We start from the raw sequence: 18793 nt of genomic DNA on the forward strand, positions 1-18793 counted from the left end.
TACCTGGGCACCATAATTGACTGTCCGTTGAACAAAATACAAACATGCTGTGCTAGAAAACAACAATAACCATGTATTTTCTGTCTATGAAAGCTGGCCGAGTTTCAGATTGACAGAACTCTGATGACATTGTTTTATAGCGCTTTCATTGAAAGTGTCCTTGCATTTTCTTGTATCTGTTGGTTTAGGCCCGCTCAGTTTTAAACAGAAAAGTTTATGAAATGGTTAACGATTGTAGGAAAATTATTGGAACTCCATTTAGCAAGCTGTCTGAGCTCCATAGGAAGCAGCTGCTGAACAAAGTACAGTCAATCCTGTCTGACAGCTTCCATCCTCTACACTCAGAGCTCTATGTTCTACCTTCTGGTTCAGCCACGAGCCAGAACCAACAGATACAAGCACTCTTTTCTACCCTCAGCTATCAGTATGATGAAATCAGAGAGAAGACAGTGATAAAAGTGACCCCCCCCCCCCCTTCTTACACTATGTACTCTATGTTGACTGTGTCTATTTTCTTCGTGGGCAATGTGCTACTGTGCTGCTACAAAAATAATTGCCCCCTGGGGACAATAAAGTTTTTATTGATTTATTGATTGATCATCAACCCCCTGTCTTTCAAATTCTACATGAACACACATACTGCAGGATAAAAAAAAACCTTCACTATAATGTACACAATGTAGTAAAGACACCAGTACAAAACAGAGCAGTTCATGCTCATTTTTAAAATAACAGTCTGATAATTGATAAAATAAAATAATTAATGTTTTCCTCAGCAAATTGAGTCTGAGACCATAGTATATTCACTAACCAGAATGGCTTCTCACAGTTTGCACTCATAGAAAGATGTTTCCTGCACTGTTAGTGCACCGATGAATGTAAATTGATTTTTCAACGCTGTCTCCTAATGAGCAGATTTTCATTGTCTGGCAGACACAGGGATACCACACACAGTCACACAGTGCAACTAATAAAAAGAAAATCAAGAGTAAAGACAAATAAACATCAAACACACAATAAATCACAATGCATGAAGTGCATTGTCTGTAAAGTATGAATGCAAGGCTGAATTTCATGCACAGAAAAGGGGCTCTTACAACCCCAGGACTAGTAAATTTAAGGTTAAGATTGAACCTTAAAAGCTGCTTTGGCTTTATCCCATGTTAACATAATGATTTTGAAAATGACTCTGAAGGGGGCTTTATGTAGCTATTGCCTATATTATTCTACACTATATTCTGCCAGTATGCACATCTATAACATTGTTAATTAGCTGAAAGTCCCACATTATCATGGCTAAGAGTTAGTCTGTCCATCAGTTCCACTGAAAGTAATTCTTACACTATTGGAATGTAGCACAATTACTCAAACTACCTACAGTATATGGTAACAACATGAGCCATCAAATAACAATAAAGACAAAAAAAACAAACCATTATTGAAAAACAAACCACGTGCTTAAAACGGATATCGATGGAATTCTATATTGCTATATGTATTTCTATTTTATGTAATGATTTACTGTGTCAGAATTCAATAAAAACACTTTTTAGAAGGACTTTTTTGGCAGACACTGTTTCACATTCAGAAAGCAGACGGGAGGGACACTACCACAGACCGTAGAGTCATAAAAATCTGATTGAAAATTGATGTCACAGTAAAAATTTATTTAGTTGACAAATACCTAAATTGTTGTCCTTTTAACAAGTGTTTTTATTTAATGACATTTATGACAATTATTTGATGACAAAGTGAATAAGGTACATAAATACAAATTACATATAACAATATAAACTGTATTCATTTTGTTTGTTGGGCTTAGATTTCCCATAGATACTTTATGGTCTTCCAAACAAGCACAACAAATGTATACCAAAAAAGTTCAAAATAACTCAATTTAATGACGTTCATATTCAGGAACAGTATAATGTGGTAGATTGCCACAGCAATGGTAAGTTATTGTAGTTGTGCTTTCTTAATATTGTGGTCAACAACCACTGTTCATTCTTGTACCTACAAGCACAGTTGCCCCTGATTCACAGAGTGGTCTATGATGTGGTGGTAAATTAGACTTAAATTCTAACCTTCTGTGAGAACCAGCATATACAGTATACATTGGACCTTCAGCCTCCATACACTTCTACTGAGAGTAACAGTTATTATCAGATTTCTATTACACCTCTAGTACAAAAGTATTTCTCATTTAGTATAAGCATAATATTAGTATTGTTGTAAATACTCTTTAGTTTACTCCATGTTACCCACAGAGATGAGTACCAGCTGATATATGGTAAGTTTCCACAGGAAATACTGTGAGTGGGTCTCACAGGCTATGTCTAGAATATGGTGGGAGTTCTACTCTGATGCTGAAGATGCCAAAGATTTGTTGTCCAGTTCTGCACAGCAGTGTTCCAAATGGCTGGCTGATTCAAAATGGCTTGTAAAAATGTATTTTTTTAACTTAGTATCTATAGAGTATTTCAATGAGTACACAATATACTACCATGCAACAACCACACATGGACACCCTGGGACATGTGCACTGTTCAAATACACAAAGGAGACATCTAAAAGACAGCAGCTTAAGGCTGGGATACACGGGTAGCATTTGGTAGCAATGGTGATAATGCCCACAAGGGAGAAATCCTGTTCTTACTAAATTTTGGATTGGGTGTTTTGCAAGCAAAGATCTCAGAGTGGTTTAGTGAGTGGTTTGATAATGTGAGTAAGGATTTTATAGTTATAATTTAATGGAATTACTATGGGTGTTTCCAATAAGAAATCCACACGAGGGCAAAAATTCTTGTGCATCACGGCTAATATTACAACATGAACTGAATAACTCAAAATCTCAGTGTAAGGCATTCTTGCCTAATTTGACTGCTTCAAAAAGTTACCCGTGTAACAATGCCTCAAAACTTCAGACACTGCCCACTTTCACCCCACAGTAAAACATTATACCAAAGTTACACTTTTTCATTTACAGCAACAACAAACCTCATTTTTAGTAAGCAACCTCTGTTTTTATTAAAATCGCCAATCTTCATCCTCCATTCACTTCTCCAGTCTTTCTTCCTGTTGTATGCTCATTCTTTCTATCTCTTTCAGCATTTCTAAATTATTTTCCTGCAACAAAAAAAAAATATTCTGATGAATTACAATGAAACTCAGAAAGCATAGAGGAAAAACAATATATCAGCATTAAGAATATTGATTGACTTGTTGAACATTGACAAGTCACAGCAGGCCCGAGTTCTTGGTTCAGTTTTGTGAAGTAACTTGTAGTAAGTAAGTGCATTTGGTCAAGTACAATATAAACCTTGAGTAATGACTACTTTAAATGCTATAGTCCACTGAGCTCTATCACAAGATATACAAAAATGTACATTTTCCTTTATGTTTGTCTAAATGATCATATACACTAAAGTTTTGATTAGTAACATGCTAATTGGGAACACAAAGTGCTGACCCAACAAGGTTTTTCTTCTCCTTCTTCTTCATTTCTAATCAGACCAAAAAAACACAGGTGAGCCATTTTCTGACACATGGGCCAGTGGCAAGAAATGTTTATCTATTTTGTGAAAATCCACTGGTCCGGTACTGGAACTCCAGAGTCCCTCTTAAAAACTTAAATTAAACTAAATATTTACCAAAAAAATTGTTTTTTGCCTGTATTTACCTGTTAAAGTGGTTCAGGGTAGGCCTGTCTTGGGTCGTAGGTTATGTCAGCTATATAGGGGTCGTGGAGATCAGGGTCTAGTGGTAGGGTGTCCAGAGGAAGGTCAGCATAACCATAGGCAGGGTAAGAGCCATCTAACTCTGAGACACAGACACAATCTGTTCAACTAAACAGCTTTTTCGATGTACCTTACCTTAGCTAAAACATTTGGTGATGTGTGTTTCCATTTCTATTTATCAAAATTGGATAAATAAAACAATAAGATATATCATATATAACCCCCATTCCAAAAAAGTTGGGATGCTGTGTAAAATCTACGTTTACCATGGCGTAGCATGAAACATGTTTCCATTTATGTTTGTGTACAAATGATATACAACTAGTCTTTTATTGGTGTATTTTTTTTTTCAACATATCACTAGCTGTATCATCCTGCTTGCAGCATATTTTCTAAGTTATGCTAAATCCTAAATCCTAAATAAGATTTATAACTAATTTCATTTCAGTCTACAGTTTCTTGGTGTTCAACAGTTTCTTGGTGTTCAAATTTAAATTTTTGTTTGTTTTGTTTTTGTTAAGTTTTTTTGTTCTGTAGTTCTTTTCTCTCTCCTCTTTCCACTCACCCCAACTAGTCGAAGCAGATGGCTGCCCACCCTGAGCCTGCTTCTGCTGGAGATTTGTCCTCTCCACTGTTGCCTAGGGCTTGCTGAAGTGGGGTTGTTGAGTTTTCTATATATAATCTATATGATATTTTAAAAGGTCTAAAACTTTACACTGTAATGACATCTTTTGTAATTTGGTGCTATACAATTAACATTTAATTGAATTTAAATGTTTTTCACTGTGTTCGATAAATGTCATTCACGCAAACAATAAAAAGCTATCTTAAACTTGGTTGATGACTGGACAGGTTTAAGACTTTTGCAAATATTGTGGAGATACAGCATCCTAACCATTTGGTCTTGGTGAAAATACAGGCTTTTGCGTCAGATCTACAGCAGAGGATTTATGCTATAATTCTGTTTAAAAAAAGACTTCCGCCAGTTACTAAATAAAGATGAATATCACCTCCTATCATGGAAGAAGGACATAAATGTTGGAGGCAGATGGCCGCCCACCCTGAGCTGGAGGTTTCTTCCTCTAAAGGGAGTTTTTCCTCTCCACTGTTGCCTAAAGTTTGCTTAAATGGGATTGTTGAGTTTCCTATGTAATAATTCATACAATAATACTCTGTAAGGTCTTAAACCTTACATTGTAAAGTACCTTGAGATGACTTCTGTATACTGTATACTGCTATACAAATACAATTGAATTGAATTGAAATTAAAATGCAGTACTTCACAGATACTGGGTAAAAAGTTAGATCAGTCCACCTTTATTCAAAGCTGAGTAAAATGCAGGCAGGAAAAAGGTAGATGGTGTGGGAGTGGAAGAGGCAGTGTTTGACAACAGGTAAGAAGATAACACAGGCAAAAAGGGACGACAAGAGCAAAAAAAGAGCAAAATCTATGGAATAACCAAGTCTAACAGAGGAATAAGTAGGATTAAAAGTGAAAAAAGCTATAGATCCTGAGATAAAATAGGTAAACAACTACTGGCCGCCACAGAATTTACAATCTTTGACATGTGGAAACATCTAACAAAGCAAGAATCTAGTATGTAAGACTAAGATTGAACAAACAAAACAACTGTGATTCATGTCTAATTTGGGCAATAGAGGCTAATAAAGGCCAAGTGAAAAAGCCTCACTTCTGTTAAAGGGAGAGCATTGATGCATTCCTTTGTACCAATGGGGCAGAGACAGGCTGGTGGCTGTGCTGAAAAGGCTGTTATACATCATCCACAGAAGGTGCCTAGTCTAGGAGGAAGAGTTCTTTCAGGCAAGAACCTGAGAGTCACAGGAATAAATAGGATAATTGTAGGAATGTTATCGTCAGTCAGGCATGGTAAAGGTAGAATGGGATGAACGATCCACTAATATTCCATGGCCTTAGTGTCAGACCCAGGTAGGAAGTACAGATGTCACTTGGGAGAGCTGGAGAAAGGGTCTATGGAGTGAGGTGTCTTGGCATACAGGGATTATATTAGATAGATTGGAGACATAGGTGACATTGCTAAGCAAATGACCGTTCAGGACACTTGAAAGGACTTGCTTGGTCAATGCCACAAGTTGGACCCCCAGCCTTCTATCTATGAAGCCATCATCTGCCCGACAGTAAATAAGGAAGAATAAGCTCAGGCTGTTGTAGAAGATAGCAGGGTATGGGGGTTCTGAAGTTCCACATGGCCAACATCCTCTAGCTTTTACTAGACAGGTAACTTTTGAGTGCAGTGAAAAACCTTCCTTACTTTGGATGTAAATAGTTTGCTAGATGGACAGATGGTAGACTGTTATTCCCACTCAGTAACAGTAAAATTCTGGGGACAAGCAAAATAGACAGAAGTCCAGAGGGGGAGCTACTGAACCTAATCACTATGGGTCCCAGCAGTTAGTAGTGATGAGCGGAAACCTCCTGCAGCACTCTGGCCATATTGGCCATATTGTTCTGTCACAACTAAGAATAACTAGGACAACTACAGCAATACTGTATAAAAAGTTCACCTTTATTCTCAGTTCAGTAAACATGCAATTAGGAAAAGACAGGTGGTGTGGTGGAAGAACCCAGGCAACCAGATAATTTAGGCAAAAGACCAGACAAAAAAGCAAAATCCAAGTTCCAAAGTTCCAAAATTAACAGGCACAAACACATGAGTAAGGAGTCATGATACACAATCAGGCAGAGAGGGGAAAACAAGGATACTGCAGGACAGATGTGTGTGAAGGTCTGAAGAGGTAAACAGAGACAGGGTCAGAATAAATAAAATAAACTCTGACATCCTCTATTCCTGCGATGAAAAGACCAAAGACACTGATGTGTTTCATGTCTATGTGAAAATTAAGACTTTGCAAAAGAATATGATTTTTGACTCTAACCATGGGGAAGCTTTCTCTTACCTTTGTCCTGCTGAATGTCTATGTCTATTAAAGTAAATAAACTAATTTGTCCAGGTTTTCCAGGACATGTGTTAACCTCAGTGTGATGTAGCTTAAAAGAATGAATGTTGCCTGAATATGAATGTGTGTGATGAGGTTGAAGGAGGTGCACGTGGATGGTATAAGTAAGACACAGATACCAAAAAAAAAGAGTTAATTTAGCTCTAACGACTGCACTATGACATCAGGGTCTGTATTCACAAATCTTCCCAAACCCAAAAGCTGTACCCAGTGATGAAATTCTAATACAATTATTAGAATAAAAAAAACATAAGAATTAAGACATTTTCTGAGAATTTCCCCCTTAAAATTAAGACTAAACCTTGTAAAGGTAGAAGCATTCACAAAGCATCTTAGCCTGAATTATTTCCACTGGATGTTCAGACCTTGCATAGCAGACTTTCCCAACATTCTTTGTACCGAAACTCATAAAGTGCCCATTTTATGCCCCTTTTGCCTTAAAAAAAAAACAAACTGAAAAGCTGTGTAGATTATTGTGAGCAGCATGTCTGAAACCTCTCCAAAGCAACTAGTTTTGTGGCCCTCCTGCTTTGGGGTCTGAGAGAAGCTAATGTTAGCCACAATAGCCATTTAGCATTACTGTGCAGCTAAATTCGACATTCAACATTCAATTGCCCACATAAAAAATGGTGAGCAGTGTCAGTTCTTTGCTCTCTGCTGCTGCTGTTTGTTTTCAGTGTGAGTCTGTTGTAGCCAGGAAGAACTATTTTGGACTGTGAATGTTGGGCCAAGGTTATTTTGGGCAGTGGTGCGTCCCTGAGACTCAACAATACATTGAGCGTAAACTTTCAATGAACCACTCAGGGACTGGTTTTTATAAACCAGAAAATATAAAAAAAAGAGGACAGAGTGCACTTCTAACATACTTGTGTCTACATGCACCATAGAGTCATATAAATGTACCAAAATAACCAAAAAGTTAATTTAGCATAATATGGTTACTTTAAACATCTTAAGATCCATCCTCCCTACTCATACACTCAGAACACTAAAGGGACCAAAATACTATGTTTTCAGAGATGATATCAGCTAGTCCTGACCGTCATCATTTACTGATCGTATAAAAAACAACTGCAGGGTCAGATATATCAGCTGTAGATAGTGTTCTTTAAAAAGTTTAGTTTCTTTTGTATTTAATGTGCTTTCTATAAGCCAGTGCCTGTATACATGTATTTGGCAGACATTTTTCTAAAGCAATTACATTACAAAAGGGAGAAGACATTGAACGCACAGCAACATGAAAAGGAATGTTTCACTTTCATGAGATGTGAGTACCCCATCTGGAGTACCATAATGGTAACCCTAACCCTAACGTGTGTAACACACATGCCGGAGCAACTTGGGTTTCAATATCAGGAACTTTTAAACAGTGAAGACAGAGTCTGTAGTTCAATGTCCTGGCCAATGGCACTAGAGCCGAAAGAACCAAAATGAATCTGTCAAACCTGTGATTGGTGAATCACCCTCTCCACCTTCTAAGACCCAGCAACTGCTAAAATGTGGTGGGAAAAATGTCTTTTGTGTTCTCTAATTCTTAGAGTGGAGAATCAGGAGAGTGAAAAGTGATGGCGCTAGCAGAGTATCTTCGTCAGGTACAGAGACCTGGCAGATGATGGCAGACACCTTGATAGTTTTAAAAAAGCTGGCAAAGTTATCTGCAATAACAGAGCTGGAGAGGGAAGGTGGAGGGGGTAGAGCAGTGTTTTTAAGTTGGAGTGGTCTCTGTGGTATTGGTGATGACCTTGCTGTGGCAGTATGCAGTTATAGTCTCTCTGCATGAAACACACAAGCTAGAGTGGACAGAACCTGATAAGAGTGTGAATGTTATTTATGGATCAGATCAGTGAGACGGGGATTAGGAGGTGAGGGACAGGCAGACCTGGAGGACAGAGACTGAGGCTACCCAGACGTGGTGTAGAGGCTGTGGATGGCTGCATCCAGGGTGCAGAAGGTGTTTGGTCCGGGTAAATCAAGGAGGAAAACTGATTCGGATTGAGACAGCTGAGACATGAGAGATACATAAAGTGACGTGCGGTGATAGCATGGGAAGACAGAGTGGGAGATGAATTAAGAGATTATTTGAGTTGAGTGCTATTGCTGGTGCTGTTTTGTCTGAGACTAAGGCCTAGATGATTGCTAGCTTTGTGGGTTGTGGGAGCAGTATGAGACCAAACAAGATCAGAAATGTAAAGAAGTCAGCAGTTTGGGGTAAATGTCATAAGACCATGTGCATTCTCACACTGCTCTACACACAGCATATGACAAGCATGCATGTAACCCAGTTCAGTGTGTACAGCACTTTGGTCAGCCAAAGCTGTTTTTAAAGGGCTTTATAAATAAAGTTGAGTTGAGTTGAGTTGAGTTCTCTGCAATTATTTTGGTGAGTGTTAATAGTCAATAAACTGGCAAAAACCCAAGTTGTAATAAACTACTGTTTTACAAAAACTGAAGAATTGCAACTGGTTATGTTGGCTTTGTGTATTACATCACCATTAGGGAGCAGCCACCACACCAGTCATGTGTCCTAATTAAGTGTGGTTATGCTAAAGCCAGACAGAAATGTACAATCTGTGCATATTTATTTGCATGAAAAACTGTTTTGGGAATACTTTTTTGTAAAACAAAGTACTCACCATCAGCTAGGTATGGAGGCTCCAAGGGAACAGCACTATGGGCCTGGAGAGAAGTAGCATAAGAAAATAACAACATAAGGTAAATAAGGATAGAATATGGGGGTTGGACATACGCACATCTGAAAATAAACTATTAGCACACATATTGAAAAATCACACAAATATCTACTCATAATATACTTCTCAACACATACACTACATACATACTATAACATCTCGCATAAAGCACAACAAATCTCTCCTAATTGAAAGCTCTGTGCCTTGTTTATTATTGGCTCACTGCTGGAAGAAGATCCCAACAACTTTCTTTTCTACCTTCTGCCTCACTGACAATAAAGCACACCTCACTTTCATGTCCCTCCTTGTATCATTGTTTAGCTTCTTATGTTAATTTTTCTCTCTCACTTAACACACACACACACACACACACACACACACACTCACACAACACAGTCAGAAACGTTTTGCTCTTCGTTTTTTATTTTCAATCTTTAATTATCTGAACGCCAGACAAATAACAGCTATCAAAGCTATTTCACAAAACTTCAAGTTTTCACTTGTGTTACTAATTAGACCTCTTCTCATTATTGAGCTCCGACATGTGAACTAAATTTATGATTTAGCTTGTAAGCCATGGACAGACAGCATTTTGGAAGTGGGAATGAAAAGTAAGGAATACACCAGAATTTGACCAGACTGCATTGACATTTGTCTACATGCTGTTTTAATAGGCTGCATCTGAGCAGCTAATTAAGTATCTAGCCTGCAAACTGAATATTTGCTCATTCAACAAGCTAAGATGCAAGCACTTTTTATATGTAAGTTAGAAAAGAAGATATTATGGCAGAAAAGCTAAACAGTGTGGACTGTTTGAGAGTGTGTGCTTCTTGTATTGTGTGGCAACTGCTCTCTGGCTCAGCATGACAGTCTGCCTCTGGTTAGATGCTGGTGGTGCTACTTTATGATATATACATTAGTTTAAAATGAAACAATTTGATTAGCCTGAAGAAAGCAAGCTCTACGTAGACAGAAATATTTTTCATTCTATCATTGCAGGAAAAGTGGATTATGGAGCAAAGACATTCATTCTGATTAGGATATGGGTGGTGGCTAATCTCTGACTCCTTAACTACTCTATTTAAATTATTATTATCAAGGGATGGGAACTCATACTGTACTGAAACTATATGTTAAGCTGCAGGCAATTTTTTTCTTATTGGTCTTTTGCACCTATAACAGGAATGACTGAACATTTTTAATTGTTGATAAATTTATGTCAGTTATGTAATTTTCAAGGGATGAAGTGGGCATTGGTAATCAAAGTGAAACAAGTATCATCTGCACAGCAATACATTTTTCCAGCTTAAAATGAAAATGTTACTAGACTGCTGAAACCAGAACACAAATAAAGCTACATAGTCTGATGACATTGTCTGAAGTAGCTTTCCCATGACTTTTCTAAAACCATATGAAAATGTCTAGAACATCTCATTGAAAACATGTCATTGTGACACACACAAACAGGGTTCTTACCATTTCCCAAACAGCAGGGTCATGTTTGAAGAGCGAGTGTGTGAGCTCCACTGATACCCTTTTTCTGTAGTCTGAACTCTTGTCTTCTGAAATTCGGAACAGAACTGCTGCAGCATAGGTGGCTACAGGGGGACAGAACCATCACAGTCATTTAGAAAGAAAAAAGCCAGGCCAGAGGCATTGCATAGGCAACAAGGGCAGTTGTCCTGAACATCACTTGTTTTAGTCTACTCTGAATAGTGATGCACTCTGCCATCAATATTAATATTAATATAATCTGCCTAAATGAGCTGGTTAAGCCTTATCCATGACACTACCTAGGATTAGGCTAGTACAGAATCCTATGAAGAAAAAGCCCACATGTACATATTTAGGGGAAAGAAGAAATGCACAGAAGACTGGGTCTAGTCACAGTTAATGTCTCCAATCTGGATTAGTTTAACAATCTGCATTATGACCTCCATTGTTGAAAAACTATTAAAAACTAGAGCTGTCGAAATAGATTGTTCATGTCAATTAATCCCAGAAATCAATCACATTGAAACCGAAAAACATCCGCAGCACCGTCAGCGATAGAACAGATGATATCATGGGCATAAGGGTAACCATAGGTGGCACCCAAACATATACAGTTAGGTCAGTAAATAATGTAATGATCACTTCATGGCATTCAAATTGTCAATTTGAAATTAAACTCTCAAGATGTGAGCAACATCAAGCTTTAGGTCAACAAGTTTGATATATGTAAGTGCCTCTGTGTTGGTTCATGTTGTTGAGTTTATTGTGTGGTGCAAATTGTTTGCTTTTGTTTAAATGGTTAAATGAAAATAGTTGTGTTGAAATGTTGATGTCACAGTGTGTTGTTCGCTGTAATGTGGTACTTGTGTGTGCCGAACGCTTGCTCTGGCGTGATTAGGGGACATTATCATGGGGTGATGTGTCTCGCGGGACTTTGGAGATGCAGCGGAAGTAGGCAGGTGAGCATCTCACCACATGGACTGCAGGTGAGCAGATGGCTCCATCGGGACTCTGCTGTGTTATACTTTAAGTTTGAGTTGTCTACCACTGAAGCCAGGTACGGACATTTAAGAGACTCAAAGACTTAAGAACTCTTTTCATGACAAGCGGCCAACGAGTTCTCACGGCGTTACTGTTGGACAAAGAAACAAGAGGAAGAGAAGCAATAAACGCCCGTTATAAAGAACCGACCTGTGTCTGTGTTGTCGTGAGAGAGCTACAATATAGGTGGGGCATTAACCATCCAGGAATGACATTCATTTTCATACATACACTCCCATTTTGGGGGCTTATAAATAATGGAATAAATCTATCATAATTACATGCATATGGCTTGCCTATACTTGCAAAATTCTTTTGCAGTCAACAACTAAAATCTGGAACTCATGAGCATAATCGAATGCTGAGTTTCTTCCCTCGAGATGCTCTGCCAGTTCTTTACAGCAGCTGCTTATTTGTGAATGTTTCTTTAGTTTTTGTGATTTGCTCTTTGCCTATGTTCATTGTCTTCACTCTCTTCTGCCATGTCAAAGATAGCAGTCTCCTTATAGCCATGTTTCAGGGGAGCCCAGACAGCACTCTTTGTTCCTGCTCTCTTTCAGGGTCACAACCTCCCACTTGTATGTAGTATTAATGTTTGTTGCACATTCACGATCTTGCACTTTACTCTGTAGACTGCTCAAAAACTCTGTATGGCTGTTGGCCTTTCTTTGCAAGGAAACAAACTTACAAAAGACAGATCTGTTATTGGGGTTTTGTCTCAGTTCCTACCACAGTCAGTGAATATTTGGGCTATTACCGTAACACCACATGATTGCTTTGGCATTTCACCAACCCCGTCTTAACCTTCTATTAAGGAAGTAGTTGTTTTTTTTTTTTCTTTATTGTTTTATCAAGGTGTGAATACATTTCATTTTTTTTAATAGTATGTTGATGTTTATTACTATGGCATTAAGTTATTTATGCTGTGCTATGTTGAGCTCATCGAGCCCCCCCCCCCCAAAAGAAAAAAAAAACTTTCAGTGAATCCTGCTGAGTGACCCTGAGGACTGAGGCAGGCATTTCTGACAGTATAAGAAATGAAATGACTGGAGACGCCTTCAAATTGAAACTCATTTCATTTGTCCTAGGAAGGAGGCAGTTGGAAGGATTCTGACACAGGGAGAATAGTAATGATTCTCATAGCTCATTTGAAATCAGCTCTAAAAATTCAAAATGTATGACCTGGAAACAATTTGAAAGTTAGATTGAGAACAGGTGAAACAGCAGACACTTTCCCAGTGTTACAGTTCCTCCCTTCGGTTGGTTTTGGGTTTGTTTGTCATCTGTTCTCACCCTGTTGTCCTGCTACTTCCTGTTTGCCCGTATATGGACTTCCTCTTTCTCCACTGATTGATTACAGATTTGTCTCACCTGTGTGTCCCTTTTGTTTTATAAGCTTCCCTCAGTCTTTTGTTTGTTGCTGGTTCGTTGCTCCATATCCTTCACCACTCTGGTTCGTTCGTTCGTTCGTTCGTTCGTTCGTTCGTTCGTTCGTTCGTTCGTTCGTTCGTTCGTTTGTTGGGGATTACTCTGAACTCTGTTTGTTTCACCCCGGACTATACCTCTGTTTGTCAATCTCTGTTCCTGTCTGAAAGTTTGTATTGTTTGGATGCCGTGAGCGGCGTTTTGTTTTGTTACTTTGTATCATGTTCTGGAGGAAGCAGTTCTTGTTCAACATGTTGACATAAAACAGCCACTGGCAAATGACATTTGGCATTTAGGTGGCACACAGAAACTCTACACACTTTATCTGGTAGTGGATATTATAAGAATGATTTCTGTGCAATTACAGACTCATTTACAAATGAAACATTTTCAGAATATTAGATAGGCCACTGTGCTCATTGGGACCTTCAATCCCTTAGACATTTTTCTATACCCTTCCCCACATGTGCCTCAATACAATCCTGTCTCTGGGGTCTACAGACAATTCCTTGGACCTTGTCCCGTTTGTCCGATCGTAACACCCTCATGTTCTGGAGGAAGCAGTTCTTGTTCAACATGTTGACATAAAACAGCCACTGGCAAATGACATTTGGCATTTAGGTGGCACACAGAAACTCTACACACTTTATCTGGTAGTGGTGATACATTATGTACACTAACTTAGTTGGCATGTGACATACCAATTCCCTCGTTGTTGGAGTGCAGCAGCTCCATAAGTGGTGCTGATGCTCCCTCTGCATCAATGAGCTCTGCAGACTGTTTGTCCAGGGCCAGCTCACATAAGACACCTGCAGACACTCGCTTCACATTCTCCACATATGAGTACAACAACTGGACACACACACACACACACACATACATACACTGATCAGCCATAGCATTAAAGCTACCTGGTGGTTTTAGTGTTGTGGTGGACATAACTCAGCATGCACACTGACATGTCTGCAGCTATGCAGCCCCACTAACAACAAACTGTGATGCACTGTGTGTTTTGACATACATAAACAGTGTAGTCTCTTTCAACATTGTCCGATGCATGTGTTTCTTCCAGATAGCATCCTGCTGCATTGTACTGTCTCCCTGATCTCCCCACTCTCTTGTTTGTGTCTGTTAGCTCTGCCAAAAGCGCAATATATTTGAGAAATTGGTCTAATGGTTTACATTTATGTCTCAAAACATTCATGGTGTTGCTCATAGATACTTATACTCACTCACCGAACTTACACTTACAATTTGAATCACAGAGACTATTAGTCCTGTGATAAATTGGTCACCTGGTTCAGGTAAATACTTTTTCTCACCCCAGCTGGGAAAGGCTCCAGCTTCAATCTGCTCATTAATCTGCTGAGAATCATGTGCTTCTTCAGCAAAGTTCATAGCATTTTTAGATTTACCTGTACAAAGAGCGGTATAGTCTGCATGCTGGCAATCTCTCCTCTGTTTATGGGGTCTCTGGCCAAAATGTGAAGTGCTCCTGTGCAGCCCTCTACTATTTCCTCCATACGAACACCGTCCTGGTGACAGAGACAGAGAAACATGGAGGAAATAAATAAACCAGCCAACATATCACTACTAAAAGTCCTAAATTTAGAAGGTTCTCTTTTTGTATGCTAATTGTAACCTTTGATTGTGTATCTTTTGTTTCTATATAATCAAGAAAATTGTCTAATTAGTGCACATAAGCTTCATATTATAAGAATGATTTCTGTGCAATTACAGACTCATTTACACATGAAACATTTTTAGAATATTAGATAGGCCACTGTGCTCATTGGGACCTTCAATCCCCTAGACATTTTTCTATACCCTTCCCCACATGTGCCTCAATACAATCCTGTCTCATGGGTCTACAGACAATTCCTTTGACTTCATGGCTTGGGTTTTGCTCTGACATGCACTGCTAACCGTGGGACCTTATGTAGACAGGTGTATGTCTTTCTAAATCATGTCCAATCAACTGAATTTCTCACAGGTACCCTCCAATCAAGTTGTTGAAACATGTCAAGGATGATCAGTGGAAACAAGATGATCAAGGTGAATACCTATGTACATGTGATTTTGTTTTTTATTTTTAATAAATTTGCAAAGATTATGGGATATTTTCGTAGAATTTTGAGGAAAATAATGAATTTAATTCATTTTGGAATATATTTCCTGGATGCACTGCATTTTTTACATTTTTTTATGTGCCAGTGTTGTATTGTTAGGTGTAGTGCTGTCAGTTTCTTTCTTTCTTTTTTTTTTGTATGTCTAAGCATCATCACCAAATTTGCGTCACTTTTTCTGACATGACACTTGGGGAGAGAAGTTTATCAAAAGGATAATGTTATATTGTGTTCCAGGTTTAGGTCTAGTAAGTTTAGGGAATCTGGTGAAACTTTACACATTTCAATGTAAAACAATATCGGCATATTTGATATTCTATTAGCAAACATTACTGTAGACAACAGCTAACCTTGGCATTCAATATCGTTCTAGCTGAAAAAATCAATCAATTACTAATTACAACAGCACACATTTTTGACACATTTATTTAAGCCTGGAAGTAAAACATGCAGGATGTCATCAAGATTATAATGTAACTGTCTATTCACAAAAACTCGCAATTGCTTATTAAGTCAGTGATGTTATGTCACATTATGTCAATCCTAATCTTAAACCAGGAGTGTTAGCCAATCACAGACCAATATCCAATTTGCCCTTTATCTCTAAAATCCTTAAAAACATAGTTGCAAAACAGTTGTGTGATCACCTGCAGTGATTTCCAGTCAGGAAACAGGATTGGTGAAAGTCATTGACTCATTACTCCCGATAACATATCTGGTCTCAAGTAGGCCTACTACTTTGAGGATACCTGGGGTTATTTTGACCAGGGGATTTTGTTTATTCCTCTCCTGTGGAACTAGCTCCTAGTTTAGGTTCAGGAAGCTGAGACCCTCTCTACATTTAAAACCAGGCAGACAACTGTCCTTTTTGATAAAGCTTATAGATAGAGTTGGCTTAGATGACTCTGAACCATCTCTTAGTTGTACTGCCATAGATTACTCTGCTGGGGGACCTCTACTGATACACAGAGCTCCTCTGCTCTCCTCTCACCAACCTGGCCAGTATTTTGTCTGATACTTGTTGTTCTTTCTATCGCCACTTTCTACTCACCCCAACCAGTCGAGGCAGATGGTTATCTTCTTAGTTTTTTGTCTTATGGAAAGTGGTGACATGATACAGTTTTGTCAGATTATATACAGTTAGAGGACTTAAAATCTGGAACACAGCAATACAACATTGCACTTAGACAGAGAAAAGGGGAATTGCCTTTTCTCTGGCATACATAAAGGTGATATCTAACCATCATCATAACATCCACAACAATAATGTGAGAGTTCCCCTATAACTGCATTAGAGACACAGATCATAGATAACAAATAGCTTTGGTTCATACAGTTCAGGCCAGGAGATCAGTAAATTGGTGCTTATCATTTTTAATACATGACACATCAGTAAACAATAAAATAAAATGTACTGTCTTCAGTTTAAAACTCAGCTTAAACAACCACTTTCTGTAAAGTAAATAGCTCATCAAACACTTACTTCCAACAGGGTTATCACAACATGATTGTGTGGCTTTCTATTACTTCTTTTGTCTAGCCCCAAAGTAGCAAATTGTATTGTAACACAGCTGAGCTTCCAGTTAGATATGAAAAATGAACAATAGCATCATTTAGTTTTGTTTAAGATTTAAAATCTTGGAGTACTTGGAAAAGAAACAATAAGTGCATGGGCACATATTGTAAAGTGTTTGCATGTGTGTGCACATGCTCCAAACCTGGTATGTCTGCTGTGCAGAGGAGGCATGTCTCTGTGTGTCCTGGTGAGACTTCAGCAGCAGGTTCACCAATCGTGGAATAGCACCTGCCTCCCTCAGTGGTGCCTGATTAGCTGGACACAGTGCCAGGTTCCTGATCAGACCAACAGTGGCCTAAGGGGAGGACAGAGATCAAACAACTTTCTCAACATGACGTTCAAGGGCCAATGTGGGTCAACATTAAAGGCAACTTCATATGGTGCCTCCAAATTGCAGTGCCAGTTACTGTTTAGAATTTCAGCAAAATACATTGACATTGCGCTCATGTTTACAAACCAGTGTGTGATGTTTCATATCAAAGGACATGACAGGGATGAGAGAAAAAAGATCTAACAGTTTTTTGGGGATGGAGAACTTTCTCGCAGCAGTGGAGACAGCTGGGCCAACTCTTAGCATCCAGACATCCACAAGAACTCAGTGCTGTTTCACTGCAGCAAAAGCAAAGTGCTCAGAAAAGCTCTAACTTTTAATTTTAAAGCACTGAAAAACATGTGACCCTGCAGATATTTCACAGAGAATAGCATTAGTGAGGACCAGGCTAGGAGAGTTCACAAACATGTAAACACATTAAAAATGCAGGTACCTTTTTATTTCTATTTCTTGACCTGTTTTAGGTCCAAATATTTACATGACATTGACAGTTATTTCCAGCATCCCCACAACTCTATGTCCTGATTGCAACTACTACTGTGACTGAGTAGTACTGGTTGTACTGACAACAATTACCTAGAACTGTTAAACACTGAAAGCTACCATAAAATGTCTCATAGTATTCATATCTTTATTGCCCAAAAAAGTGGGATTAATTAGATTGTGAGAGTGAATCTGTAAGCATCATCACCTGCCTTTGACCAGAGGGTCATGCATGCCAACTTTTTCGCTATGGAAAGCCGGCATGAATAGGTGCCACTGAGGAGATAATGACTGAGTGACTTTGTTTATGTGTACTTATGTAACAAGGTTTCTCAGGTAATCAGGAAATGACTTTACATGGACTGAAGAAACCTGGTTACTGGAAATCCATGCATACATACAGCAGATGAGTAATTTAAAGCAGCATAGCTTCATGTATTGATCTCCCTTTGTATCGAGCTACTTCTCTCTGCTAGAAGTAGTACAATGGAGACCTTCAGGATTTTTCCTGCATATGCACTCTTGAAAAAAATAATAAATTAGAAACTCAGTTATGCAAATACATGGCAGACTAATCAGAGTTCTGTGGGAGAAATCTACCTGGAGAAATTAGGTTTTTCTAATCTCTTAGACATACCATACCATAACCAGGCTGTCCATTTCTTTATAAATCTGCTTAAAAAAGTGTAGATTGTAACCAGGTTACTTCAAAGCATGTAAACATGTGACCACTCAAACTATAAGGATTCATGTTGGTTAGCCTCAAGATCTTTACTATTATGAAAACTAGTAATAATCCATCCATCACCCTCTATAAAGTCGCATTGTACATTTGTCCATTTCACATCAATAAACACCAATTGACACTAATTGGTTGCGCCATAACTAGCTGC

General features: G+C 38.5%; 1 protein-coding gene across 1 annotated transcript in view; it reads right to left on the reverse strand.

Annotated features, from left to right (window-relative positions):
• Positions 1 to 927: 927 nt before the first annotated feature.
• The window catches only part of jupb (junction plakoglobin b), a 58331-nt gene continuing 40465 nt past the window's right edge, over positions 928 to 18793 (reverse strand). The window contains exons 10-16 of the mRNA XM_026372544.1: positions 17229 to 17381; positions 14800 to 14919; positions 14086 to 14236; positions 10901 to 11022; positions 9368 to 9410; positions 3680 to 3819; positions 928 to 3126 (exon numbers count right to left, since the gene is read on the reverse strand). Coding sequence (XP_026228329.1) covers positions 3683 to 3819; positions 9368 to 9410; positions 10901 to 11022; positions 14086 to 14236; positions 14800 to 14919; positions 17229 to 17381 — 726 coding nt within the window. The 3' untranslated portion in view covers positions 928 to 3126; positions 3680 to 3682. The remainder of the gene's footprint in view (positions 3127 to 3679; positions 3820 to 9367; positions 9411 to 10900; positions 11023 to 14085; positions 14237 to 14799; positions 14920 to 17228; positions 17382 to 18793) is intronic.

The sequence above is a fragment of the Anabas testudineus genome, chromosome 8 (assembly GCF_900324465.2).
Source record: "Anabas testudineus chromosome 8, fAnaTes1.2, whole genome shotgun sequence".
NCBI lineage: Eukaryota > Metazoa > Chordata > Actinopteri > Anabantiformes > Anabantidae > Anabas > Anabas testudineus.